Source organism: Protopterus annectens, chromosome 3.part1 (genome assembly GCF_019279795.1).
Source record: "Protopterus annectens isolate FY-2018-M chromosome 3.part1, PAN1.0, whole genome shotgun sequence".
Taxonomy (NCBI): Eukaryota; Metazoa; Chordata; order Ceratodontiformes; family Protopteridae; genus Protopterus; species Protopterus annectens.
This window is the reverse complement of record NC_056732.1, coordinates 705610743-705638530: the sequence shown is the minus strand read 5'-3', so window position 1 is coordinate 705638530 and position 27788 is coordinate 705610743. Positions and strand designations below refer to the sequence as shown.

Genomic DNA, 27788 nt, shown 5'->3' with positions numbered 1-27788 from the left:
CAGAAAGAACAGGGGTATAGCTAAAGGCCTATGCTGAGGTAAAACAAAAATTCCCTAAGTCTTTTCCTGGAATCAGAGAAATCCTGACCTTCCCATTTAAAATGCTCCCTCATGGCATGGAGAGTCTCTGAGAATGAAAAATCCTCAGGAGGAGAAGCAGAAGGGGTGGAGTCATCCACATCAGAATCAGAATAATGAGAAAACTCCTGTAAATCCTCAGCCGAAGACTCCGAAATATCAGAATCCTGTTCAAAATTCCCAAATTCAGGATCCACCCTAGGTCTTTTGTCAGGAGGGGGCATAGAACCCCTAATCATAGTAATTAAATCTTCAGCCATCTTAAGCATATGTCTCTTGGGCACAGGGCCTGAAGTACTAGGAGGAGCACCTGCTACAGCTGAACCTGGCCTACTCTTGGAAGAAGCCTTTGTAACAGTAGGGGAAGGCCTAACCACCTTAGGCAGAGAGGGGAGAACAGCTACCTGAGAAGCCCCTTCAGCCTGGCCTACCTCCTGTGAAGACACATCCTGTAACAACAAAGTCTCCCCCTGGGACTCTAGGGAAACTTCCGTTTGGGCCTCTGGCACAACCGTGCCCTCTAAAGAACCGACGTCCGGGTCGGCTGGTTCCTCTAACCTAGGCCTAGGTGTTTTGTCCTTGCGTTTCTTCGAGGTAGCGGGCGTCGGAGCATCCGACGGCATTTTGTAATTGCACCGCTTCCCGAAGACTAACCTAGCGCAGTCTAATCTCCTCTTTATGGTACGTTTGTTAAATCTAGCGCAAGAGGAACACCCAACAACGTCGTGCTCAGGCCCTAAACACGGTATACACAAGCTGTGGTAGTCCCTATGTGGTATCTGTTTCCCGCAAGAAATACAGTTATTTACTTTTTCTGACATCCGGTAAAATACTGAGGCAAGAAAAAACCAAAATATTCCGCAACGGGGTACTTAGCCAACTTGGATTCGGTCTGAAACTCCGGTTTCGGAAAATCTCAGGACGCCAACCTGCACTCGCAAATTTGCTTCTGCATCGGACCACGCGGCAAAAAAGACTGGGGATATGACGTCGGTCATGCGCATTTATACCCTGACGTCCTGGCGTCAGTTTAATGCGCCATGACCGGCGTCAGCCATATACTTTGGTATTCGGGCCGACCGAGGACAGCGCTATACCCAAGTGTAAGGACTGCAGCAATGTGAGATGAAGAACATCAAGGTCTTCAAACATTCTTATCATTTGTTTTTTTAGGCACAGAGGCCTGACTATGTAGTCTAGGTGACTGTTTTCTAGGCATGGTTCGAGTTTTAGGCCTTGAAGAAGAAGATGGCGTCGGTTTAATATGCAAGTCAGTAGGCCTGAATACACCCCTCAGAAGCCGGTGCCTGCACAGCGGCTCCGGATCCATCCAAGGTAGAGACATCCACAGGTTCCACAATAGAAGCATCTCGTGGCATACCAGACTCCAAATGGGTCTCAGTAGAGGCCTGTGAATCTGAAGTAGCGGGTATCAGGGGCTGCAAAAGCACCTCACTGAGTACCGGCGAACTGGTGACTGGCTTAGGAGAAGCGTCATCGGCAGCTTTGGACCTAGGTGGCCTGTCTCTGTCTTTATCTTTGCATTTTTTCAGAATGCCAGTAGACGGATGGCTTACCAAAGACATATCTGGATAATTGAACCAAATACCAAAATATTTAGAAGTGTAAATATACCGACGACAAATAGTTCGTTGCTTAAATAAGTCACAAAACCAACAGCGAGGTACATCGTGGTCAAGGCCTAGACAAGGAATACAGTACAAATGGAAATCTTTATGAGGTATTTGCTTTCCACAAGAAATACAATTATTGACTTTTACTGACATTGGTTTAGAGCAAGAAAAAGTTTCCCCAACGGGGTACTTAGCTTTAGTTGAAGACTTCGGTTCTGAAACTCGAAAGCGAAAATTTCAGGAGTCAGCCGACCGGCACTTGCAAACTGCTTCGGGCACCGCATGGCAAGAAAGACTGATGTAATGGCGTTGGCTGCATGCTTTATACCCCTGACTACCTGACACCATGGAAGATGACACAGCAACCGACGCAGGACCCAAGACTTTGATTATCAGGCCGACTGAGGGCTACTGCAAGCAGATAACCCAAATGTGATCACTGCAACAGTGAAACACGAAGAACATCAGCTAAAACAGATATAGACTACAAAAATAAACTTAAAAACAGATGACAGGGATAAGAAAATTTTTCAGCTGCTTAGCTCTGTTCTAGAGTGGAGCGTCTTGGAATACCTGCAACATGTGGTGGAGGCCTCATCTCTAAGACACTGATGGACATATTGAACCTATTCTGTGATCACATCTCCTGGACTGTCTGCCCTAAAAATTATCCATGGTGACTGCCATACTAGGGGGAAGTGGAGTGAAGGGGTTGCCTAAAAAATGGGTTGTTACAGCCATCAAGGCAGATGTTGCTGGCACATTTGCTGACATGAGATCTGCATACTTAGACCACTGAACCTTTAAGGCCCACTGTAGGTACCTCAACTGATGCCTTTCAGGGTGTAACATGAAGATAGTTGCTACCGTAAGACACATGACTATGAGGCAGAAATACGCATTAACTATGTGGACAGAAAAGAAGACAGTGCACTTGTGACTAAAGTGCAACTATCCAGTCATGTGGAAAGCTGACTGTGCAATACAGAGTGCCTAGGTAGTACTCTGTGAAACTGAGTGCTTATGGCAGCTCTATGCGAGATGCTTATTCACCGATATACCCCAAGGATTAGAACAGACACAGCCAAGACTTCCTTGCCTGAGTTAGCAGTAAAAAAACTGGAGGCAGCTGGGAATCAGCTGTCCACTTAAGGGAAAATGGGAGTCTGAGATGAGCTGCCACTACACTCATACATGTGGTGAACACCTTCTTGGCGCCTGTGGTGTGGCCAACTGGGAAGGCCAGAAACTGAAAATGGCTGCCTCCTGCCCCAAACAGCAAAAAACTCCTGGAATGTACACATATGCATTATTATGGAGGTCTAAAGAGCACATACAACTACTTCTGATAGACATGTGTGGATGAATGCACTGTGAGCATCTGGAACTTTGTTTTTGGAATGAACTCAATACCACTAAAGTCCAAGATTGGCCCAAGGTTCCCAGTTTTCTTTGGAGCAAAAAAAATCCTTGATCCAGTCTAGTAGGACCTCCTGCACTCTTCTTTTTATTATAAGGCTTATGGCCACATATTTGGCTGCACCATTCAGACTGATTGACTGTAATGTCCCATCCTAAGCAGAGAAAGGAACAGCACAGCCTCTGGAAATAACTTGCATTTCCCAGCTGTCCTGTGAGATGGCCAGCTATGCAAGAAAGTAGAAGGAGAGATTTGACTCAACTGCCTCCATAACTGGAAAGTCAGGCAAGTCAACAGGGGATCTACTATAGACTCCCAGAGGATGGGCTGTGGGACTTCTGATTTTGCTCTTCACCACTGCCCCAAGTACAGCATTCATTCTGGAAACCACTGTCTCCCTCTCTTTTGCAAACCACAAGTTCCAAACACTCTGCTAGTTCTTGAGAAATGTCTGTTGAGGAGTGGAGAGTTCAACGCCAACAGCAATGACAGTTCTTCGGTATCTTTCACCCTTTTAGAACTTTGTTTTAATTTTAGGAACAAACAATATGGTCCTTTCAAACTGGGCATTAGTAAAGCATATCTTGACAATGGTTATGTCAGTTATAGCTGCTTGGGCTGCAACGCATATAACATTCTAAGCAATCTGCACAGACAGGTTAGAAACTGAAGACATGGTTGTCACATGCGACTCTAGTCCCCTTCGTGCATCTCCACGTGGCACTTTCTTCAATGTGTCTAACATAAATTCCAGCTTATCATGTATGTCAAATAATTGAGTGCTTGTATAGCATTCACAGATGCACCTACCAACCTGGCCCAAAGCCCTGTCTTCCTTAACTGGGGTTAGGGACTGAAGAACTTTCACCCAAGGGTTACTGCTAAAGAGTCAGTACCAACACTATGGAGTCAGCAACTGAAGTCTTAGTCCACAATTCCAAGCTCCTGGGATGCAGGAAGATCCTATCCTGTTTTCTTGGCACAGGGATTACTACATCTAGCTCCTGCCAAGACCTCTGCAAGACTAGTGCAACCATCTTGTCAGTACCCAACAGGTCAGCAGAAAGAAGAAAGTATCTTGTATAATTTCCTCCTGTGGAGAGATGACACCAGCAGGCCAAGCCCCTTTGTGCCTCATTCAAAAATGGGGGGGGGGGCCCTCATGAGGAGACCATGGAAAGTCCTCTCTGCTGCCTTACTTAGTAACGAGAGTGTCAAACTCTGTAAGGGATTCAGATGCTTCTTCTTGAAGTGTCTCGTCTTGGGACCTCTGGGGAAGGGAAGAGTCAGTGAAGGTAGAAAAATGACAACATCAGACACCCCAAATCTATCTCTGTGGTGAGTTTCAACTCCTTTGCTGAGATGATGGGTCAGCTAAAGACTCAGACTGCTGGTAATCTGGGCAGAGATTGTTACCTTTCAAGACAGAATCACCGGCCACTCAGAGTGCTGCATTAATGTCTGGTCCTTCCTTGTTGACATCAAATGTGCCTCTGCCAAGTGATCAGGTGGTATTGAAGTCATCGACACCAACAGACACTTATGGCAAGCCCCACATCACAGACCTGAATACTGAGGTCAGTACTGACAGCAACAATGAAGGCTTCTGGACCAAGGTTGTTGTCAATGCTGGAATTTTTGACTACTCCTATGTGCACATGTATGAGGATGTCAACTACAATGCTGACAACGGCATTAGCACCATGATCAGGGTTGAAATCTTGGTGCCCACACCCTCTTCCCTAATACGGTTTAGCACCAAGGAAGTTGGAGCTAATGCTACCAATACCAAATGGGTAGTCAGAGTCAAAGACATGGAAAAGATATGAACAGAAGGTATAACCTGCATCTGGACCATCAGCCTCAATTCGACTGAAACCACCCAGAAGAAAAGAGGGGAATACAGAACCTTTTCCTGTTGCCCTGGAACTACAGGAGAGAGAAAACACTCCTATCTTACTCTGTGCCTTTACCAGGGCCCTCACTATCCTCTTCCAGTCCACAGTCATTGATAAAGAAAGCTGTGACAGAGCATGAGGCACACACTTGGATAACCATGGCTGAGACTCTAAAAACACACTACTACTTTTTTCTGGAACAAGTGCAACTACAGAGTCCTGCAACAGCTGAGTCTCATTCTCATTTACAACAGCACTAAGCAATCTCTGTTCTAAGGACCTTAGAAGGAAATAGGAACTCCTCAAAGATTACGGACAAGCTTCATCACTTTCCAGTTTATGCTTCTTCCTTCTATAAATCTTATGTTCATCTGATGAAGACTCCCCCCATGAAAATAAATCTGACAATTTACTTTGTAATCATTAAAGAGTTCTAGGCTCAAATGTAGCAGAAAGAGAACAATTAACATTCAAATGATCAACAAACAAATCAAAAGCAAGACTGTGCTTACCCTGCAGTGGGGTCTTACAGCTTCATTTTTTGGGGATTTTTTAAAATCCATAATGCTCTTATGGTTTATCAAGCTTAACCATCCTTAACCAAAAATTAACATAACTGAAAACTGGATAATGTATGACCACAGCACCCACAATGCTAATGACAGGCAACAGCAAAATCAAGAAAACTCCTCCACAACATAAACAAAATGGCGGTCCTAACCCGAAAGGCAGGAATACAGCAAATTTCAAATCTGTTAGAAAAAGTCTGGAGGGCTCTTAATCAACATCACTATCCAAAACATGAGCAGTTTTAATAAATTAAGGGCAGAAAAGAAAAGAAAATCAACAAATTGTTGAAACAGAATTTTAAATAATGCTATTAATAGGCTTGGGGTTGCTTCTATGATATGAGCTGTTCAGCATCACACTAGATCTTCAAAAACACAGAGATGCACAGCAATATGAGGGCTGGTGGACGAGTCATAGCCTGGGAAAGTCTTAAAAGCGCTGAGCTGACTAGTGCCAATAGAAGCTAATCCTAGTTGTTGAAGTGAACAAACTGGATTGTGCAATACAACAGGCTTTTCAAAGCACAATCTGCTACAGAAGCAAGTCCAGGTATTTAACCATGTTATGCTGCAATATAATGGATAGATAAACTAACAGAGTTTTTATTCTTAAAGACCAAAGTAAATTTTATAGACTTGAAAAAGACCAAAACTACCACAGCAAAACAGCAAAATCCTGAATTACCTACTCCAAGGTGCTATGAATTTGGAGATTTTATATTTAGTTTTGGTGGGGTACAGAGGTAAAGGAACCCCCAATGTGAGTTAGTATGGTTTTGTTTTACTTTGGGGATACTATTGTTTCAGTCAGTTGGTGATTCGATAAACTTTGTTTTGGTCTTTAACAATGCCTATGTACTCGATGTAAATATAAAGAAAGTACAGTTGTGTACAAATATCATAAATGTAGATGTTCAAGTGTATTCACTGTTGCAGTCATCACTTTTGGGTTATCTGCTTGCAGTAGCCCTCAGTCGGCCTGATTAACAAAGTCTTGGGTCCTGCGTTGGTTGCTGTCCCTACTTCCATGATGTCAGGTTGTCAGGGGTATAAAACATGCAGCCAACGCCATTATATCAGTTTTTCTTGCCCCAGATGTCAGGTGCCCCCTTAATGAGAAGCAATTAAATCTATAAATATACGAGGTTATACCTCCAACAAAAAAGGAAATACACCAAAAAGCTTTTGAAGATAGAAAGGAAAGTAGAGGTATATCCAAAAAAAGAAGGGGGCTTAAGGGAGGGTAACCACGACTGCAACAGTGAATACACTCGAACATCTACATTTATGGCAAGTGTACACAACTGTACTATGTTCTTCGTGTTTCACTATTGCAGTCATCACTTTTGGGTAGTTTCCCAAAGCTAAGGATGGGAGGAGAAAGTTAAATAGAATTAGGACCAGCTAAAAGGCCCTGCAAGACTGCAGTGGCAAAGCCAGCTCTAGATTAAGAAAAAATTGGCAGATGGCAATGCTTGGTGAAAATATGCACAGAACTCCAGGTAGCAGCTTCTAGGATGTCCCTGGTAGAGACACATCTGAGAAAGGCGGTAGATGCAGCCCTGGCAGAGTGGAGTCTGATCCCCTTGTGGGATAGGTTTTCCAACGTGTTTTTTGTAGCAGAAATTAATGCAATGGCCTATCCGTTTGGAAATGGTTTGCTTTGAAACAGCCTTCCCCTCTGCCCCTGCAGCAAATGTCATCAGCAGTTGATTAGATTTCCTTTTAGGTTTAGTTCTGTCCAAGTAGAATCTACGTTGTCTGTGCATGTCTGAGGAGTGCAGAATCCATTCCCTTTTGTTCTGTGGATTAGGAAAGAAGGTTGGCAAATGTATGGACTGATTAAGGGCCACACTGGATACCACCTTGGGCATGAAGGAGGGATTGGTCCTGAGGGACACCCTGTCTGCATGAAAGATGATGAAAGGCTCCACTGCCATGAGGGCCTGTAATTCAGATACCCTTCTTGCTGATTGCCAAAAGGAAAGCTGTTTTCCAACAAAGGAATTTTAAGTCTGCAGTGGCAGCTGGCTCGAAAGGAGGAAGGGTGATCTTTTCCTATACAAAGTTGAGGTCCCAGGCTGGAGTTGGAGCTCTCCTGGGTGGTCGTACATTTTTGGCCCCTCTGAGGAACTGCTTAAGCAGAGGATGACAGAAAAGGGATGGTTCTGTGTTATAATGAGCTGAGATGGCCGAAGCATGAATTTTGATGGAGGAGAAAGACAGGCCCTTATGAAGCATCTCAGTTAAGTATTGTAAAATTTGAGGTAAATTGGGCACTGTTGTGCTCATCCCTTGAGCTTGGTTCCAGGCACAGAATCTTTTCCATTTTTCAGAGTAAGACTTTCTGGTACTAGGCCTCCTTGTCTCAAATGATATCCATCACTGGTTTACTGAGGGATGGTAAAGGAGAAATTATGTAATTAGCCAGGTTGTTAGATTCCATGTTTGAAGTTGAGGGTGCAGAATTTGGTTCTCCTGTTGAGACAATAGAGTAGGAGTCTGAGGCAGGTGCCATGGGGCGTGCAGTGACACACTGCACAAGAGGGGGTACACCAGTGTTGGCGTGGCCAGTCTGGTGTAATCAAAATCGTCCTTGGTTTGTCTTGTTTGATCTTTAGTAGTACTTTGGAGAGCAGCGGCAGGGGAGAAGAGGCATAAACTGATAGTTTTTTCCAGCTGAAGGACAGAGCATCCACTTTCCAAGCTTGTTTGTGGGGAGTCCTTGTGCAGAATTTGTCCAACTGATGGTTTTGGAGGGAGGCAAACAGGTCTATATCTGGGCTCCCCCATTTGCTTGTCAACATGTTGAAAATCCTTGGTTCCAGTTTCCACTTGTGTGGGTCCATGAGGTTTCTGCTTAGTTGTGCTGCCAGAGTATTAAGTTTTCCTGGCAGGAATTGAGCTTGTAAATGTACTTGATAGCTCAGGACTGTGTTGCACAATGCCTTGGCTAGTCTGCAGAGGGGTTAAGAATGTGTACCCCCCCCCCTGCTTGTTTATGTACCACATAACAGTGGTGTTGTCCATCTTTATCATTAATTGTCCTGGAAGAATGTGGTCCTTGAAGGCTGTCAGAGCATTCTGTACACCTAACATTTCTTTTTGATTGATATGAAGGTGCATTTGACTTGGGTTCCATTTGCCCTGAATGCAATTCCCTGCCAGGTGGGCCCCCCATGCATAGTCTGATGCGTCTGTTTGGGCGGCAGGGAGTAATGTGAATGGTAGCCCCCTGTTTTGGTGACAGGCCTCAGCCCACCAAAGGAACTCTAGGCGTAGGCAAGGTATGATAGGAATCATTGCTTCTAGATTCCTGTGAATGTTGACACCATAGACTTTTGAGATACCCTTGCAGTTTCCTCATATGCAGCCTTGCATATGGAATTAGAAGAATGCAGGAGGCCATTAACCCCAAGGCTTGCAGTATTTGTCTTGCAGATAAATGTTTTTTTTTGGCCACTTGTTTGAAGTAGGTTGTCAAATGAATCTGTTTCTCTGGCGTGAGGAAAGCCATCTGGGAAGTTGTACTCAAGCTTGCTCCCGGGAATATAATTTGTTGACAGGGTACCAGGTGTGATTTCTTTTCATTAATGATGTACCCCAGACAAGTCAGTAGCCTCTGAACAAAGGCCAGATGATTCAGAAGTATGTCCTGGCTTTCTGCCTGAATTAGACAATCGTCCAGATATGGGTATATTTGAATATTTCTTTGCCTGCAGAATGCAATGACTGGAGCTAGGCAATTTGTGAATACTCTGGGTGCAGTAGATAAGCCAAAGGGCAGTGCAGAGAACTGATAGTGCATGTAGCCTGCTTTAAAGCGTAGGTATCTTCTGCAAGACTCCCCGATAGGGATGTGCAGGTATGCTTCTTTTAAATCTAGTGTTGCCAACCATGCATCTTTGCCTAGCATAGGAAGCAGCTGGTGAAGAGTCAGCATCTTGAATTTTGGAATCACCAGAAAGGTATTTAGAGTACAAAGATCCAGGATAGGATGCCATGCATTGCCTTTTCTGGGTACTAGGAAAAGTCTCGAATAGAACCCTTGTCCCTTTTCCTCTTCTGGTACCGACTGAATAGCCCCCATGCTTAAGAGAGAGAGTACTTGATTTTGGGCCTCTGCCCACTGATTTGGGGGTAGATCTGGCCACCCACTTGGTGTTGGTAAGGTGCGGAAGTAAAATTTGTATCCTTGGGACACTATATTTAAAACCCATTTGTCCTGGGCAATGAGTTCCCAGTTTTTGGCCTGCAGACCAATCTTTCCGCCAAAAGTTGGGAAGGGCTTGGAAGTTTTAGAAGCAAGTCATGGAGACTGTTTTCCATAGGGGGGAGTCTTACTACTCCCTGATTTGGGTGTGGAAACCCCCCACTGCTTAGTTTTGTGTGTCCCCTGGGACTGAAACCTGGGGTTTCTGCTATGTCTGGGTTTGGCTTGAGAAGACCTTGAAGAGGCTGGAAAGGACCAAATTCTTAGAGGGCCAGTGCCTACTAAATCTAGGAGGCTGAACTTGTAAGAAATCTTTAAAAGTTTACATAGATTTAGCTTTATCTTCCATCTTTATAAGAACTTCCTCAGCCTTGCTGCCAAACAGACGGTCCTGATTTAAGGGAGCATCCAACAATTTAGCTTTAACATGATCTGGTAAAGATTGCTCCTTAAGCCAAGCATGCCTTCTGAGCACAGAACCAGCAACAGCAGCCCTGTAAGAGGCCTCTAAAGAATCAAATCCACATTGCAAATTATGTTTTCCAACCTGTTCAGCAGAATGCATTAAATCCTGCAATTCTTTATTTTCCGCACAGTCAGGAATCAACATCATTTTCTGTTTAAGCAATCCAGTAACATGTTGTTGATACTTTAACATATGAAACTTGCAGTTTAAAGCCCTAATGGCCAAGGTTGCAGAAGTGTAAACCTTCTTACCCCATCTATGCAGCGTCCTGGAGTCTCTATCAGAAGGGGTAGGATTTTTAGCAGTAGAAGCCTTAATGCCCTTGGGTACCTGTGAAATAGTCTCTGGATCCGCAATAGGATTTTTAAAAAGGAACTTGTGTGAATCAGGAACCCTGTAATATCTGTCAGGTTTTCTGGGAACAAGAGGCAAAGAATCAGGGGCCAAACTAGATTCCAACAACTTCTAGTACAGGAGGAATAGCTAAAGGCCTATGCTGAGGCAGGAGTAAGAAATCACTAAGCCTCTTTTTTGAATCAGAAACATCATGACTTTCCCAGTGGAAATGCTCCCTTAGAGTATGTAAGGATTCACCAAAAGAAAAATCCTCTGGAGGGGAAGCAGAGGGAATAGAGTCCTCTGCATCAGAATCTTCATAAGTAGATAAGGACAAATCCAGATCATCAGAAGAATCAGAAAAATCTGAAAAATCAGAATCCTGGTCAGAAGATTCATAAACAACTTCAGTCCTAGGTCTCTTAGAAGGGGGAGGCTGGTTTCCCCTGATTAAAGTTATAAGATCTTCAGCCATTCTTATCATTTATTATTTGGCATAGAGGCCTGAGCATGTGGCCTGGGCATCATTTTTTTAGGCATGGTTTGAGATTTAGGCCTAAAAGAAGAAGGAGGCGTCGGTTTAATATGCAAGTCCGTAGGCCTGAATATACCCTCAGACGCCGATGCCTGCACAGCGGCTCTGGACCCATCCAAGGTAGAGACATCCACAGCTTCCATAGTTAAAGCATCTCGCGGCATACCGGACTCCGAATGGGTCTCAGTAGAAGCCTGCGAATCAGAAGTTGTGGGTATCAGGGGCTGTGATAGCGCCTCACTGAATACCGGCGAACTGGCGACTGGCTTAGGAGAAATGTCGTCGGCAGTTCTGGACCTCAACGGCCTGTCTCTGTCTTTATCCTTGAGTTTTTTCAGAATCCAGGTAGTCGGATGTCTAACCGATGACATTTCTAGATAATTAAACAGAGAACCGAAATATTTAGAGGTGAAAATATACCGAAGACGGATAGTGCACTGATTAAATAAAGCACAAAACCAACAGCATGGTACATCGTGGTCAGGGCCTAGGCAAGGAATACAGTACGAATGAAAATCTTTATGAGGTATTTGCTTTCCACAAAGTAATACAATTATTAACTTTTACTGACTTCGGTAAGGAGCAAGAAAAAGTTTCCCCAATGGGGTACTTAGCTTTAGTTGAAGATTTCGGTTCTGAAACTCAAAAACGAAAATTTCAGGGGTCAGCTGACCGGCACTTGCAAACTGCTTCTGCTTCAGGCACCGCACGGCAAGAAAGACTGATGTAATGGCGTTGGCTGCATGTTTTATACCCCTGACGACCTGACGTCATGGAAGAAGGGACAGCAACAGACACAGGACCCAAGACTTTGTTAATCAGGCCGACTTGGGGCTACTGCAAGCAGATAACCCAAAAGTGATGACTGCAACAGTGAAACACGAAGAACATCCACTAATACATTGCCGTTGTGACAGGCTACAGACTTTGTCTAACCTGCACACTACTGAAACCTAATGGACAACAGAGAGAGTGTGAAAGAGCACTGCAACATCTTTTTAAAAAGCAGTACAAATCTGGTGACAACAGACTAGTTGCACTCCTGATCTAAAATAACTTAACAAAGGCCTCCTTACTAAAAATGGAGAAAGAACTTCTCAGTGAACTTACCTATGATAAAAAGCAGCTCCTGTCAGTACCATTGAATAGTCATTTGTCCATTTAGATGTGTAACCCCACCGCTCTTTTGTATTGTCCCAGAAGTGACTACGAGCAGGATATCCTACAACTCTTTCAGGAAAGCTCTGCCATACTGTAAAGGCAAAATCCACCTATCGAAAACAGAAATTAAAAAAAAAAAAAGTATGTCAATGGCAAACCCACATATGATTCTGAACATCTTCAAAAGAATTTTAACTGTGCTGAAAACAATATTTTTCTTAAAAATTAAACTGTTAACTACGAGTGTTACTTTTCTCCTCAGGCCTCCGCTGAAGACCGTTGACTGGGAAAGCCCAACTGCACATAACCAAAGACAATAAATATACATTTCTAAATGCTGAACGATAGCTATATTCTTCCCAATCAGCCTTTATGAAATACTTGAAAACACAGCCTATCCAGCAAGTGCACCCTGAATAGCAGCTCTGTGCCCTCATGCCCATACTAACTGATTCACTCAGAAAAAGAAAACCATGGAGCTAAATCTCCTCATCCTCCACATGCAAACTGCATCAATCTGAGCAAATGTTTTATGCAAAAAGCATGGTCAGTTTGCATCTGAAAAGGCACACTTGCCCCTGGTGACCCTGCCTAGTTACCACATGAATGAATACAAACTTTAGTACAAGTATAAGCTTTTTAAAATTAGTTTACTTGTTAACACCAGGTAAATGAGCTTGGCCTTCCTTGTACCCTTTTAAGACACAAAGTGGACAATACATATTGACAGTTTAGAGCAGCTTAACAATCAGCCTGCTTTTCAGAAGTATAGTACCTAAAATAAAAATAAAAAAATCAGACATCAGTAGAACAGGCATATTCCACACTGACAAGAGTCAGAAACCAGAATTAACCCCCAGACTTGCAAATATGAGGCAGAAACCTTAAAATAAAAATAAAAATATGCTGCTGCAAACTAGTGCAACTTCAGCACTTCATTTAATTAAATATACTTTGCCTGGCAGCTAGGAAAGGCAATAAATTAACTATAATGACAAATGCATTTTTGACACCAAAAGTTTGAGTAAGCATGCAAACTTTATCTGTTTCAGTGTTCAGATGGCAGAAATGAAGATGTGAATGTATGCCAAGGTGTAATAAACTGTGAAAAAAGGATTTTCATGTTGTATATTTGAGATATTAACATACATTCATTTTTTATGAATGTGGACTGGACCAAAAAGGACCAGTCATTGAGACATCGAAAGAAGCATTTATCCATGAAGCCATCAATCTCTTTCCTAGTCACCCTGTGCCAGAACCACCCTAATCCCAGCAGTGTGAAGGTCTGGCCTCACCTCTCCAAACCAGGGCTGTTCAAGTTAAGGGTATATGTTAAATATTTCTGGACAGAGAAACTACCCAGTGGCCAGTGCTGCACTGTGGTGAGGGATTTTTTATTTTAATTAACTTAACCCCTCTCCATGACCATCTGATGTGCATGCTGCCCACACATTCACTTTTGCACGTGTTATACTACCACACAGTGCATGATGTGCATCCAGTGCAAACTACAACCCTTCAGAACTCTCCAGCACCCAGGACACTACCCAAACACAGGTCAGTTGGGCTGTAGTTAGACATCTGATGCCATGAAACAGGTCTTAGCAACAGCAAACAAATCATCCACCCATCTGTCAGTAGTCAGACTGAACCAGTTATGTTACAAGTGGGAAGAATGTCCCAAGCAAATGAGGGATAGGAGGGAAGGAAAACAGGTAAAGGGGGAGAGAAATGGGAAAGGAAGCTTAATGAGTACTGCCCATTTTCTTCTTGTGGATGAGGGGATTTATCCCTTCTTTGTTGCCTACAACTACTATCTCTTCAGGCTTGTATCTTTTAAAAGGTCCTTTTCTGAATAAACCACTTAGCTTAAAACTGTACTTGGTAAACGGATCACTGTTTGGTACAGTAATTCCAATTACACCTTGAAATAAGTCCTGTTTTGCTAACATTACTGTCTTCGCATTTTCTTACAATTTTTTTTAAATCTCCTGTGAAGGTGGTACAAGTACCAACATTTTAGTTAGAGGTTATATCCCTAAACAGGCCTTTTGACCACAGGGCCAGTTATGCTAGTCTGCTACAACAATGTACTGCATCATAACAACACTTTAGGGCATGCTGGACCCGAAGGCCGTCTCAAGTTAATCTGCATACACTCTCTTAGGGCTTCATCTGTCATCTTTAATGCCACATCCTTGACACATATGTGTCTATCAATTCAGAACAGGGGAAGAGGTATATAACTTCACAAAATGATCCAATAATCTGTTCTCTATCTTTTGGGGACCTTACTGTATCCCAAGGTCACCTTAGAAATTACTCCTAGAATGGGCACTACTACAGCAGGGTAAAATATTTTGATCTTGTACAGACATTTTTATAGCACTTGAACCCTATAAAATCTGTGAGTCAGGCTCCAGGGACACCTCCTCAAAGTCCTGAAACACTGGAGGAAAGGCCAACACAGTCTTGGTTTTTCAGTGTCCTGCAGATAAAAGTATCTCTTTTCTGAAACACCATTAAGCTCCATATGAAGTGATCCCTAACGAGGTTTGATGCTTCTGCTAAGGGAACATGCTCAGAAAGTGCCCCCCCTTCCAAAAAATGATACTTCCTCATCACTGGTGTCACAGCCCATAGGTGAGGGAATCAGCTTTGAGTGCACTAGGTCCTCTTTTTCTAAATCAGAATCTGAGAAAACTGGATGTAGGAGGATTCTCTCCTTCTCTTTATAAGGGGGAAGGAATAACTTGAGATGATGAATCTAAGGGGTAATCCTCTGCCAAGCCATCACATATTTCAAAAACTTCTTATAATAAAGCATGGCTGAGTTACAGTATGGCTCCATGGAGTACAGGAGTAAATCCCTGACTACAACTCATATGACCTAAGTTTTAGTAGTGGCTCAGGTGCTAAATGAGCCAGAAAGGATAGTTAGAGTTGGTGACCAATGCTGGTTCAACCATCGGGGGTGTAGGGGGTGGTCTAACTCACTTTTCTGCAGATACTTACTGAAGAAAAGGCATCCAAGCAGGCAGCATAGTCAGGGCATGTGCTTAGTCCCTGCCAAGCCATGAATGCAGTAGCTTTCATTAGGCAAGTGCAGGAAGGGAAGGCACTGTGTACCATCACATATTCAGGTATGCACAGAGCCACAAAGAAAAGGGGTCGGGACCATACAGAACATAAATTCTACTGGATGCCTGAGTGAGGAGTCAACCAGAGATCCCCCTTGAACTGGGAAAATATGGGGCTTGGCTGATTGCAGTAAACTGAAAGTTCACAGATGTACATAGGGAAAAACCAATATGGCTGGGTCACATTGTCCATAAGGTTGGTGTGGTCTTTGGTCACAGGAGCTAACTGAAGACAGAAGTATGGTACCTGAAAATTCCAGGAGACAGTTCTCCTGCATCTCTTCCATTAATCTGTACCCTTGAAATTTGTGCATCAAAAGAGAAGGCAAACCTCTACTCTTGCACAACACTGAAGGAACACCCAACATTCTTGAGAGATGTCCTGGTGCTATGGCATGCAGAGGTGAAGCACTGTCTATGACCTGAGGTTGAATAATCATTTGGACACTGGAACAGCCAGGCAGGAGACAGTGTACATAAGCATCTGACACTGAACTGCCCATTCTGGGGAAGGGAAGGAAGGCTGGTATCGAGTTGGTGGGTCACCACTATGTAAGCAAAGGCTTGCCAAGCACAGAAAAAAAGACATACTCCTGTAAATTCCTGCCTGCATCCCAAGTAAGTGAGGTTCAATAAGCAGCCCTGATACTGGAGGAGCCATTCAGTGGGGAATGAAGGGGTACAGCTTGCTTGCCTCTTCCAGGGGGACTGGATGGGTTTTTCACACTTGGGGGCACAATGGGAGGTGGAAACCGGGAAGCTACTGCTCATACCTCATGGGATGGGCAGGGATATCTTCAAGGTAGCACTCCTTGTGAGAAGTGAGGAGACACCCACCACTGTCATTTCACTGCATATCCCCTCACCTATGTCTCGCTGAAAATGTGCATTAGGGAGAGGGCAACCAAGACAGAAGAATATTGAACCACCCCTGACAGCAGTCTGAAGGATGATCCCTCCCAGCTGAACCTTGCCCCAGCGATGGGGAATGACTTCAGCGACTGTCTATGGAGGAGGCTGATGACCGGCAGACAGCAAAGGCAAAGAAAAAGGCCTGCACCAGGGACTATGGTACTCTAAACCTAGTGGGAAGTATACCTGCAAGGCTTTAATCTCAATTTTATCAAGTAAATGAAAACTAACGGTGCTTACCCTGAAGAGCAGTTTGTCCACTACAGATACACCAGTCAAAAGATTTAAATGGCGAGGTCATAAGTTCATACTTCCTCAAAATTAGCTAAATGAACTACATTCTCAAAATCCTAAAAAAAGGTAAACAATCTTTCTGATACTTTTTTTTGTTCGACAACAAAGTAAATGAACTGACCTTTCACAAACTGATCAGACAAAGCTTGGTCCGCAAGGACAAGAGCGACTGCAATGGACACAACAGTGGTTGTATACAACAGTAGTCTAAATGGACAGTAAAAGAAGTCCGCATACCACAGGTCACTTACTGTCACTCCATGCAGCTCAGAGACACAAAGGGTTCACCGATACATCTGGCTATAAAGTCCTTTGAAAGCCTAGCCAAGATCAAGTATGCCATTATGTGAACAGCACATCATTAGCCAATTAGCCAGACTTTGTACACCTGACTAATAAATACTGCCAAGTATTTAGTTATCATTCAACCCACAAATTAAATGTGCACACTTTACCGCAGTCTTAGATCACCGAAAAAAAAAACAGAAACAAAGTAAGCTATTCCAACAAGTAATAAACATAAGGAGCAGCATCTGGAATGTGATGCTAGGTATACATTAATAAATTACTCTTAAGGTGAGTACCTCAAACACTTGAACTATGAGGTCATCATCCCAGTCTTCACACACTTTGCTTGGCTAGGTAGACGATAGAATACCAACCTTTGATGCTAAAGATGAGGTGGAAGCCCCAGATAACAACTCCTGGACAACCACTTCACCAGAGCACTCTCTAGGCCTTGGAAATGCACTCCAATTTGACATGCTTGATAAAAAAAATACATCTTGCATATAAAGTGAATGCCTTGCAGACTGCTGCCAAACAGACCTTTTCCAGAAAGTAACAGAAACATCAGTAATCCTTGTAGACAGTTATCCCTGAAGGACCACTTCGCTATTTTGACTGAAGAATCATAAAAACCTATGCAGTGTGAACTGAAATGGTTTTCTTCTCAAAAGGAACACTTGAAAGATGAAAATACAGCAAACAGCTGGCTGAACTTCATAAAATGTGCAGTTCTAGAGATACATAAAGAGTTGTGCTCTAAGTTCAATGTAGTGTAAAGCAGTTACTCCTTAAATCTGAATGTAACAGGAAGTAGGCATACATCTCAACCTCTTAGTGCAAGAAACCTGGACAAACCCAACAAAGGGGGGGGGGGGGCAAAGGCCCCAAAATAGGGACAGATTTTAAGTATTGCTCTTATAAACTTAAAAAGTTGCTAGTGTAACAGGATTTGTTTTAATATACATTTTCTGAAGGATTTGAAGTTTGAAACTCAAATGTGTGTCATTTTTAGTGACTTAAATCCTCAGAACATCCCATTGATTTGCCAGAAAACCACACATTTTATGGGGAGCAGACTAAAAATATGAGCCAAAAATCTGGACAGTTGAGAAGTGTGGAAGTAGGCAGTAATTAAAGTCAAAGAAATATCACCCATGACATTTGGTATAAATAAAGGATAAACAGCTAATGCTTCACTATCCTTAACAAACAACATGTGAAGTTCAGAACATGTATGGGCCTGCATCTCTAATACTCTACTGCCTGATGGAATTGCTTTCCAGGAAAAAAAAAACAAAGACTTTTAAAGGAAGTGAAAAGGCAAGATCGGAGAAAGGTTTTATCATTTTTTTTTTCCAAACAAAATTAAGCTAGCAACTTGGAAGAAATATGTTTATTGTGGTGTGACTACGGCAATGCATGCCCTTCAAGAGAATTTTTGCCACAGGTCTAGACTACTAAATTAGGCAACCACAGAAGTCAAACTGACAGGGCTCAGTGGTGACACTTGATGGAACTAAAAGGCAGTTAGCTGCCTGTCGGGTGCCAGGATCCGCCACATAACACAAGCACTCAGGTCACTCCAGAACAAGTACAAATACGACTCTGTCATTGTCTATGTGGGTGTGAATGACTTGAGCCGTACCTCCCTGGACTACATGAAAAGAGACATGGAAGAGCTCTCTGATCACGTAGCCCAGGCAGGTATAACCCTGACCCTGAGTAGCATCCTGCCCTCACCATAAAGGATACCACGGTATAAAAAAATTATCAATTTCAACAATTGGCTAAGTTTCTGGTGTCATTCAAAGGGGATCCAGTGTCTGTCCACCTGGGATGACATGCTCGACAAGCCACGCTGCTTCACTAGAGACGGCTTGCACCTGTCACCCTTAGGCTTTTGAATACTGGCCAAGGCTCTTGCCACCCCCATAGTGCCTTTTTTAGGCAAGTCTCAAAAGACAAACCCACCGCCGTAAACAGTCTAAACCTCAAAATGCACGTACTCGAGGCACTCCTCAGTATGGAGAAAAATCGATATATGTGCAGTAACAGAAACCTGGTTTAAGGCTCCAGAGAGCACCCCAGCACTACCAGGCTACAACTCATACCATACATGTCGGCCACAGAACCTGGACCGAAATTCAAAAGGCGGGGGCATATCCAAATTCATCAAGGATACCCACACCTCCAGGTTAGTGGCACAGCACAATGCTTTAGAGATCATCCACGTGAAACTAGCAACGGGCAAAACTGCAATTCAAATTGTAGCTTGCTACAGATCATCCACCATGTCCCAGGATCCCCATTCCATGTTTCTGGAAACACTGGGAAACATTTGGTCCTACCAAACAGCCTAATATTGGGCGATTCAAATTGCCCAAACATTAACTGGGAGAACTACTCAAGTACTAACTCCCTTGCCCAACATTTCCTAGAATTTATAAACTCAAACGCCCTGGATCAACTGGTCAACACTCCCACCAGAGGTGACAACATACTGGACCTGGTCATCACCAACATGGACGACTGGTGTTCCACACCAGAGGTCAACCCCTTGCTGGTTAGATATGACCATAAACAAATCACTCTGCATATCCACATTCTGCTCCCACCCCCCGATGAGGTAACCACCGTGAAAAACTTTTCAAAAGCAAACTTCACGTTACTTAAGACCGAGCTGGAAAGTTTCAAAGCCCCCATGCTAAAGGATAATGCTCTCCAAGCTGCAAAATCCTTTACTAATGCATTCTACGGGCACCTACAAGAATGCATGGATCGTGCTACCCCAAGCTGAACCAAGACTCGCTCCTCAAAGAAAAGGAAACCAGTCTGGTGGACCCCTGCCATAAACAAGCTATACAATAGGAGGAGGAAACTAGTACAGAAAAGAGTAAAATCCCAAGACAGGGAAGACATCCCTGATCAGTATCAGCAAGAAACTACGAAGATCCCTCATAAAATCATCCAATGCTAGCTTCGAAAGAAAAACTGCCAAGGACTCCAACGATAACCACAAGACATTTTTTAGCTATGTCAAGAATCTAAGTAGCAGTGCTCAGATCTGCTCGGAGTAAGTGCAGAATGGCACAAAATACACTGAACCGACCGATATCGCCAACATCCTGGCAGACAGGTTCAGTGCAAACTTCACCCCCCTCTCACCCCCAAAAGGGCCCATAACCATACCAAAAGAATGTAGAGCCCCTGAAATCACAGACACTCAGGTTAAAACAGCCCTCTCCAAAGCCAAAAAACACAGCATCAATGGGACCGGACGGTGTCCCAGGCTGCATCCTACACGAGCTCAAAGACAAACTAACCTCTCACCTAAACACACTGTTCAAACTCAGCCTCTCCACAGGCTATGTACCTATAGAGTGGCGCACAGCAATGGTTATTCCGCTCCACAAAGGTGGAGCCACAACAGACCCCAGGAACTATTGCCCTATAAGCCTGACTAGCTTGGTCTGCAAGGCTATGGAGCGCATCATCATGGAACTCATTAACAGAGACATTGGGAACCTCCAAACACTGGACCCTACCCAGTTCGGCTTTGTTAAGGGCAGATCACGCCTTCTAAACCTTGTGGACTTCTTTGAGACAGTTACCAAGGCTATAGACGAGGGAAAGGTGGTACACACAGCCTACCTAGACCTCGCAAAGGCTTTCAACACCATTCCCCATTCTGGTATTATAGACAAGCTCGCCAGCCTGAACATAAACCCCTACGTCAAAAGATGGGTTGCCAACTGGCTCATGGACAGAACCCACATGGTGAGAGTTGCAGGAGCTAGGTCCGACTTTAAACCGGTTACAAGTGGCATTCCTCAGGGCTCAGTCCTAGGACCCCTCCTATTCAGCATATACTTCTCTGAGGTTCAGGCAAGCACAGGAGGACTATGGCTGATCAAGTTCGCAGACGACTGCAAACTAGGGGCTATAATTGACTCTCCGGCTGACGCAGACATCCTCCAAAGGATCTCACTGAGATGGATACCTGATGTCAAAATCATGACCTCAAGCTAAATGCCAAAAAGTGCATAGTCATCCCCTTTGGAAAAAACAAAGTACCCACAAACTACCACATAGGTGGTAGTCCCCCAAATATGGAAGACATAATAAGGGATCTGGGGACCCAAGTAGATAGTAATCTCTCCTTTGATAATCACATTGCCAAAGTGGTTAGAAAATACTTATATATGTGGCCCACCTAACCACAAAAGGGTTTGCATCCAGATCAAAAGAGGTCATTGTGCCCCTCTACTCATCACTCATCAGGCCCATCATAGAGTACAACGCCCCATTTGGGATGTACCTTACAAGACACCTGCAACACCTGGAAACACCACAGAAGTACCTCACCAAGAGGATCACTGGACTCAAACAGATGCCCTATGCAGCTCGACTGAAGAAACTCCAGCTGTACTCAGTTGCATACCGCCTACTCAGAGGTGATCTCTGCCTGACATACAAGGCCATGTCCAACCCAGAATTGATGGACATGCTCAACCTAAAGAAAACCATATCCCCTCGAGCCACACGCTCTAGGGATCTAAACCTCACAACAATGAACAGGACGTGCTGGAGGGGATAGATTCTTGTCCCAGAGACTTCCCATGCTCTGGAACAAGATTCCAATCTACATTAGGCAGAGTACATCGTTAATACTCTTCAACAGAAACCTTGACGGGTGGATGGGAAACAGAAAGTTTACCTCAGGGATCACTTCAATGGCTCTCCCGGACAGAGGCACAGGGAACTAATCTAAGGGGGCAGAGAAAGCCAACACAGTCTGGCTAGGCTTATAAATGCCTTCGGGCAGATAGCCTAGTACCTACCTATGCAGTCCATCTATAAATCTGAACCTGCACCAAACCTTGTCTTCACACTAGTAAGAAAACTTTCCAACCAAATAAAAATCTGCTTCCTATTTTTTTTTTGCCTCCTGTAAAGTACCAACTACTTCACATGAAGTTACTTCTCAATTCAGAATGAACTTCTCAGTCTCCATACCGCAAGATGTAGGAACTTCCCACCCTGGTGAATATGAACACTGTATTTGAAGAGCAGATGAAACAATGAATTCTCCATTTCTGTAATAATACAGACCCATGGTTATATTTATCGGTAAGAATCCTTAAAAATCTTATGGATTATGGGAGAAAACACACAGAAAAGCCCTGTATTAAATACCTTGAGGTATTTTTGGTTGATTTGTGTATGGAAAATCTTTGCAAGTTAGTGATACCAACCATACTGTTTCCCATCCACCTGTCAAGGTTTGGTGTAGCAAAGACCTAAAACTATATACCAGGAACTCTTAGGAACACAGCCGACAGTATTTAAAATAAAGCAAAATGCATACCTAGCCAAATCCTGACTTTGTTCCTGCTCTACACCAGGATAACCTATACTAAAATTTACCCCAGTACAGTACAGCTTAAACAACTTCAGCTCACTCCTCAGCTGATTTATCTCCCCAAAATCTTCACCTAAACCTCTTACTCTCTGTCACCACTATATCTTTTACTACATCTAACACTAAAATGTGACTCTGCCTTCTATAGTCTCCCCATATCATCTGATCCACACTCACTATAACGCATATTCCTTCCTCTGTTCCCTTCTACTATTCCCTCCTCCTTAAAAAAATATGCTTTTGGTTTCAACTAATGTACTATATCTTTTATCCTGTATAAGCCTGTAATATACCATGCTTGTCAACGTTATAATCTGTATACTGCTTTTTTTTTACCTTTACACTTGTCAGTGTAAAAATTTATCTTTGCTAGTTTGCACTGGAGCCTTTCTCCATGGGAGTCTGATGAAAATAGGTCACATTTTCTAGCCCGACTCTCCTGGTAAACAAATGTCAATAAAAAAATAAATAAAAAGTGACACTGTCCTAGTCACAACAAAGTACTGTGATGTTTGGAAAATAATAGGGATTTGAATATTCTGCTGTAATGTGAAAGGATCTGCATCCTGAGTTTCCTAGTTGAATGTGAACTGCCAAAGCACCAGTGGGCTGTGTTCCCTTTCACGAGTGACAGGAACTGCCACCATTCAAGACCAGTAAAAACTCATCTTTCCACTGCTCATGCCTCTCTCCATTTGGCCCTATTTACCCCAAGATTTTCATCCAGCCTTTGGTATCACTAACTTGCAAAGATTTTCCATACACAAATCAACCAAATATACCTCGTGTCTTTCCAAATTTGCTGGTGAAATAATGTCATCCCCTCCCCCCAACAGTTTTGATACACACAGTCATCAGCAAAGCTAAACAATCTGTATGCAATTATATCTCCACAGATATAAAACAGCACTGGTCCCAGTGTTGAACTCTGTGAAACTCAAAACACCCTACTGCCTTCCTTCACAACAAACTTCTGTCATCACACCATTGCAGAATGTGCCCACTAGACTAGTGTGTGTCTTTTGCAGTTTTCATTGGTGTGTGTTGAGGACTGCAGGGGACATTATCCTGCAGAAAATTGCTTCTCACTACTTTGACAAGAATGATAATCCATCACATAAAATTTAACAATGAGTGCTGGTGCCTTACTTCTCTGGGAGGAGGACTAGCTCTGGTAAGACATCCTGTAGACAATGATCAGGAGTGCCACAAGTCTTGAGGCTGTAAAAAAGTTATCTTGTTCATCTTAAACTACTATGACTACCTAGGAACTGATATGAAAAAAGAAGTTATGTACTCACCATAAAGTTCCATGTTTGTAGTCCATCTCGCCCTTCATTCTTACATTTGGGTTCGGAGCCGATCCTCGGCTCTGACTCGGCCGATTACAAAGCTCAAAGTCTCTTAGTTGGCTTGTGGCAAGGTAGGTATCCCATAGTGCACTAGTAAGAATCCCCAGATCTTGTTTACTGCTGACTATAAAAGTGATAGAAAGGCTATCCACAAGGAACAACAAAGATGAAAGGGTCTCCACCCTACCAAAAGCAATACTATCCTGTCTCCAGATCCCCCAAGGATACATGGATGGGGGTAGGTGGGTGGGTTCATAAGAATGAAGGGCGAGATGCTACAAACATGGAACGTTATGGTGAGTACTTAACTTCTTTATGTTCTGTAGTCCTTATCTCACCTTCATTCTTACATATCGGACAGCGTCCCTAGCACCATTTTCTCGGGTGGCTCACAGTAATATACTGCTAAGAACTGTGGAACCAAAGGAGGCTCTACTCCTTGAGGTCAAATCCAATTTGTAATGAGTAATAAAGGTATGAGGGGTAGCCCAAGTTGCTGCTGCACTAATACTGTCAATTGGAACTCTGGCTTGAGAGGCAGCAGATGTGGATAGGGATCTTGTGGAATGAGCCTTAATTTTAAATGGAAGGTTCTTTCCATTGGAAGAGTAGATAAAAGAGATACAGTTGGAAATCCAATTAGATAGAGTTACTTTAGAGATTGGCAAACCTATCCTGGTTTCAGAAAAGGATACAAACAATTGGTCTGATTTTCTAAATTCCTTAGTTCTATGTAGGTAGAACCGTAACGGTCTGTGAACATCAAGTTGATGAAATTTATATTCTGCACTGCTTGAATGATTAGGAAAAAATACAGGCAGTTCAATAGTTTGGTTTAAATTAAACTGACAGCAAACTTTGGGGATGAAGGAAGGTTTGTATGAAGGAAAACTCTGTCTCTATAAAAAATCAAGTAAGGAGCTTTGACTGACGGTGCTTGCAACACTGACACCCTTCTAGCGGATGTAACAGCTACTAGAAAAATGGTCTTCCAAGACAGAAACTTCAGTTCACAGGAAGGCGCAGGTTCAAAAGGCGGGGAAGTAAGTTTGGACAAAACGAAATTTAGATCCCAAGGAGATATAGGTTCCTGAAGGGGAGGTATCAGTAAGGTAGTGCCTTTAAGGAAAGTTTTACACAATCTGTGAGCCATCAGATTAGGCTCATGTTGTCCCAAATGAAAATTGGATATTGCTGCCAGTTGAACTTTAATTGTAACAGCAGTTGATCCCTGATGGAAAAGTTCGGTTAGGGCTTCTAACACCAAGGGGATTGTATGAAGCTACACTTTTCTCTTTTGCCCAGATAGAAAATCTTCTCCATTTGCTAGCATATAAATTCCTTGTGGAATGTTTGTGGGAATCCATGAGGATATGGGTCACTGCAGGTGAAAAATCATGAAGCCTGACTAGGGATGGAAGTGGAGCAGCCACGTTGTCAAGTTGAGGGTGTGGAGGCAGGGGTGAAGGAAACCTGACGTGTGTCAAAAGGTCTGGAACTGGGTCCAGAGTCCACAGATCATCTAGGAGATGAGGCCCAAGAAAGGGGAACCAAATCTGACGTGGCCAGTAAGGAGTGATCAGAATCATTTTGCTTCCCAAGGAATTTGCTTTCTGGATCACTTTCGATATGAGCGGAAAGAGGGGAAATGCATAAAGAAGTCCCGGATGCCAACTGTGAACAACTGCGTCCCCTCAGTGACTCCCCCAGAGGGGGGATAAGGGAGAAGTAGCTGCTGCATTTGGCATTGAATGGACTGGCAAACAGATTGCAGCAAGGCTGTCCCCATTTGCGGAAAATTTGTTCCGCTATTTTCTGATTCAGAGACCACTCGTGTGGCATCAAGATTGCCCTGCTGAGCTTGTAGGCTATCACATTGGTTGTCCCCAGGATATGCGTTGCTACTAGAAAGCTCTGGGAAGATATTGCCCACTGCCAAACACGAAGAGCCTCTCGACAAAGGGGGTGAGATCTGGTTCCTCCTTGCTTGTTCAGATACCATACCACTGACATATTGTCTGATTGGATTGCTATTGACCCTAGAGGAAGAAAGTTGTGAAGTGCTTGCAATGCTAGTAGCACTGCTGTCATCTCTAGGACAATGATATGCAAGTGAGCCTCGTGACCTTGCCATGTGCCTTGCACAGTCCTGCCTAGATAATGCCCCCCCCCCCCAATCTGGGAGGCATCCGTGGTCACAGTGTCAACAGGTTGGTGAGGAAGAAAGGGTGTTCCTGTCATCAGATGATTGGGCTGAATCCACCAACGAAGGTCCTTTTTGCAAGATTCCGTTATGAGAATATGATGAGATACAGGCATTTGCTGAAGAGACCACTGGGAAAAAAGTAGCCATTGAAGAATCTGCATATGCAATCTGGCTAGTGTAACTAGAGTTAAGGTAGACGCCATGGGTCCCTAAAAGTTTCAGCACTGTCTTGGCCTTGACTTTTTGTTGAGGAAGTAAGCTGTGCATCTGTTGTCTGAGGTTTTGAATTCTGTCTGCAGGAAGATGAGCCATCATGGCGACTGTGTCTATTTCTGCACCTATAAAAGTCACAAATTGAGAGGGCGTCACGGCAGACTTTTCCAAATTTATCATAATTCCTAGCTGGGTACAGAGCTGGATGGTCGAATCCCTGGCTTGCAGGAGTAGGTGCCTTGTGGTGGCAGTCAGGAACCAGTCATCCAGGTACGGAAAGACTTGGAATCCACGACGTCTCAAGCGAGCTGTCACTACCGCCATGCATTTAGTGAACATCCTGGGGGCTGTGGTGAGACAAAGGGCAGAGCACGAAATAGGTAATGGCTGGCTCACAGCCAGAAGCGTAGATGACTCCTCGATGCTCTGTCCATTTTGATGTGGTAGTACGCATCTTGGAGGTCTATGGAGCATATCCAATTGTCTTTCCTTAATAGAGGGAGTATAGACTGCAGGGTTACCATTTGGAACTTGGACTTCTGCAATGATTCGTTTAGTTTGTTGAGGTCCAAAATGGGCCTCTAGTCACCTGTTCATTTTGGCACTAAAAAGAATCTGGAGTAAGTTCCGAATCCTATCTGGCCTGCGGGGACGGTTTGGATGACTCTCTCTGAAAGCAACTTTTGAACTTCTATGGTTGCTTGATCCTTGTGATTGGGTGGAATATCTGGGATCTTCTTGGGAGTGTGGAGTGAAAGAAAAAAGGGTATGGAGTATCCTCTGGTGATTATTCTTTGTAATCACTAGTCTTGGATGATGTTGAGCCAGACTTCTGGATACAAAGATAAGCGACCTCTGACTGGCTCCAGAGAAGCGCAGCCGGGCCACCACATCAGGAGCGCTGACAGGGACAGCTACGAAAGGAATCGTGGCCACCCTGGTTTTGCAGAACCCCCATGCCTATAGGGCGAAGTTTACCATTAGCTCCTCCTCCCCTGCCTCTGAAGGAGGAATTACTCTGTGCATCCGGGAAAAATCTCTGGGATTTCTTGAACCACATTTTTTCGCCTCTCTGACCCTTGGGGTATGGTCTAGAAGGGATGGTAAAACGTACTCCCACGGCAGAGAGAGTTTTCCCTTCCTGTTCACACCTGGTGAATATTATCTTTTACCTTCGGTCCAAACGAAGAACCGTCGAAGAAAGCGTTGGTAAAAGTAGATATGAAGTGCTCCGCAAAATTGCATAAGCACATCCAGGACTGTCTCCCAAGGGAAACCCCTGAATCCGCTGCCCTACTCACACCATCTACTGCATAGGAGATCAGCCTCATAGAGGAGTTAACAAGGGAGTTTAAGGTGGCCAACTGAGCAGTAACTTTCTCAGGGACTCCTTCACTTGATGTACCTTGGAGAGCATCTCCTAGCGCCTTTAGGAGATCTCTCCGAAGCCTAGTGAAATGCGTGAGGTAATTCAGGGATCTGACCGTCCTTGATAGGCACTAGTAGTAGAGGAAAAGAAGAATCAACAGAGCAAAGAAGCAATGTTGATTTCGGCACAGCTCCAGTACGCTCACTGTGTGCTCATATATCCAACATGCTCTAAGTCTTTCTTTTAACATCCTAGTTGTTTTACTTAATAGTTTGGAGC

At 43.7% G+C, this 27788-nt stretch overlaps 1 protein-coding gene across 1 annotated transcript in view; it reads right to left on the bottom strand.

Moving 5' to 3' along the window:
• Positions 1–27788, bottom strand: part of EXT1 (exostosin glycosyltransferase 1) — a 1160063-nt gene that overhangs the window by 51965 nt on the left and 1080310 nt on the right. The window contains exon 9 of the mRNA XM_044067060.1: positions 12260–12420. Coding sequence (XP_043922995.1) covers positions 12260–12420 — 161 coding nt within the window. The remainder of the gene's footprint in view (positions 1–12259; positions 12421–27788) is intronic.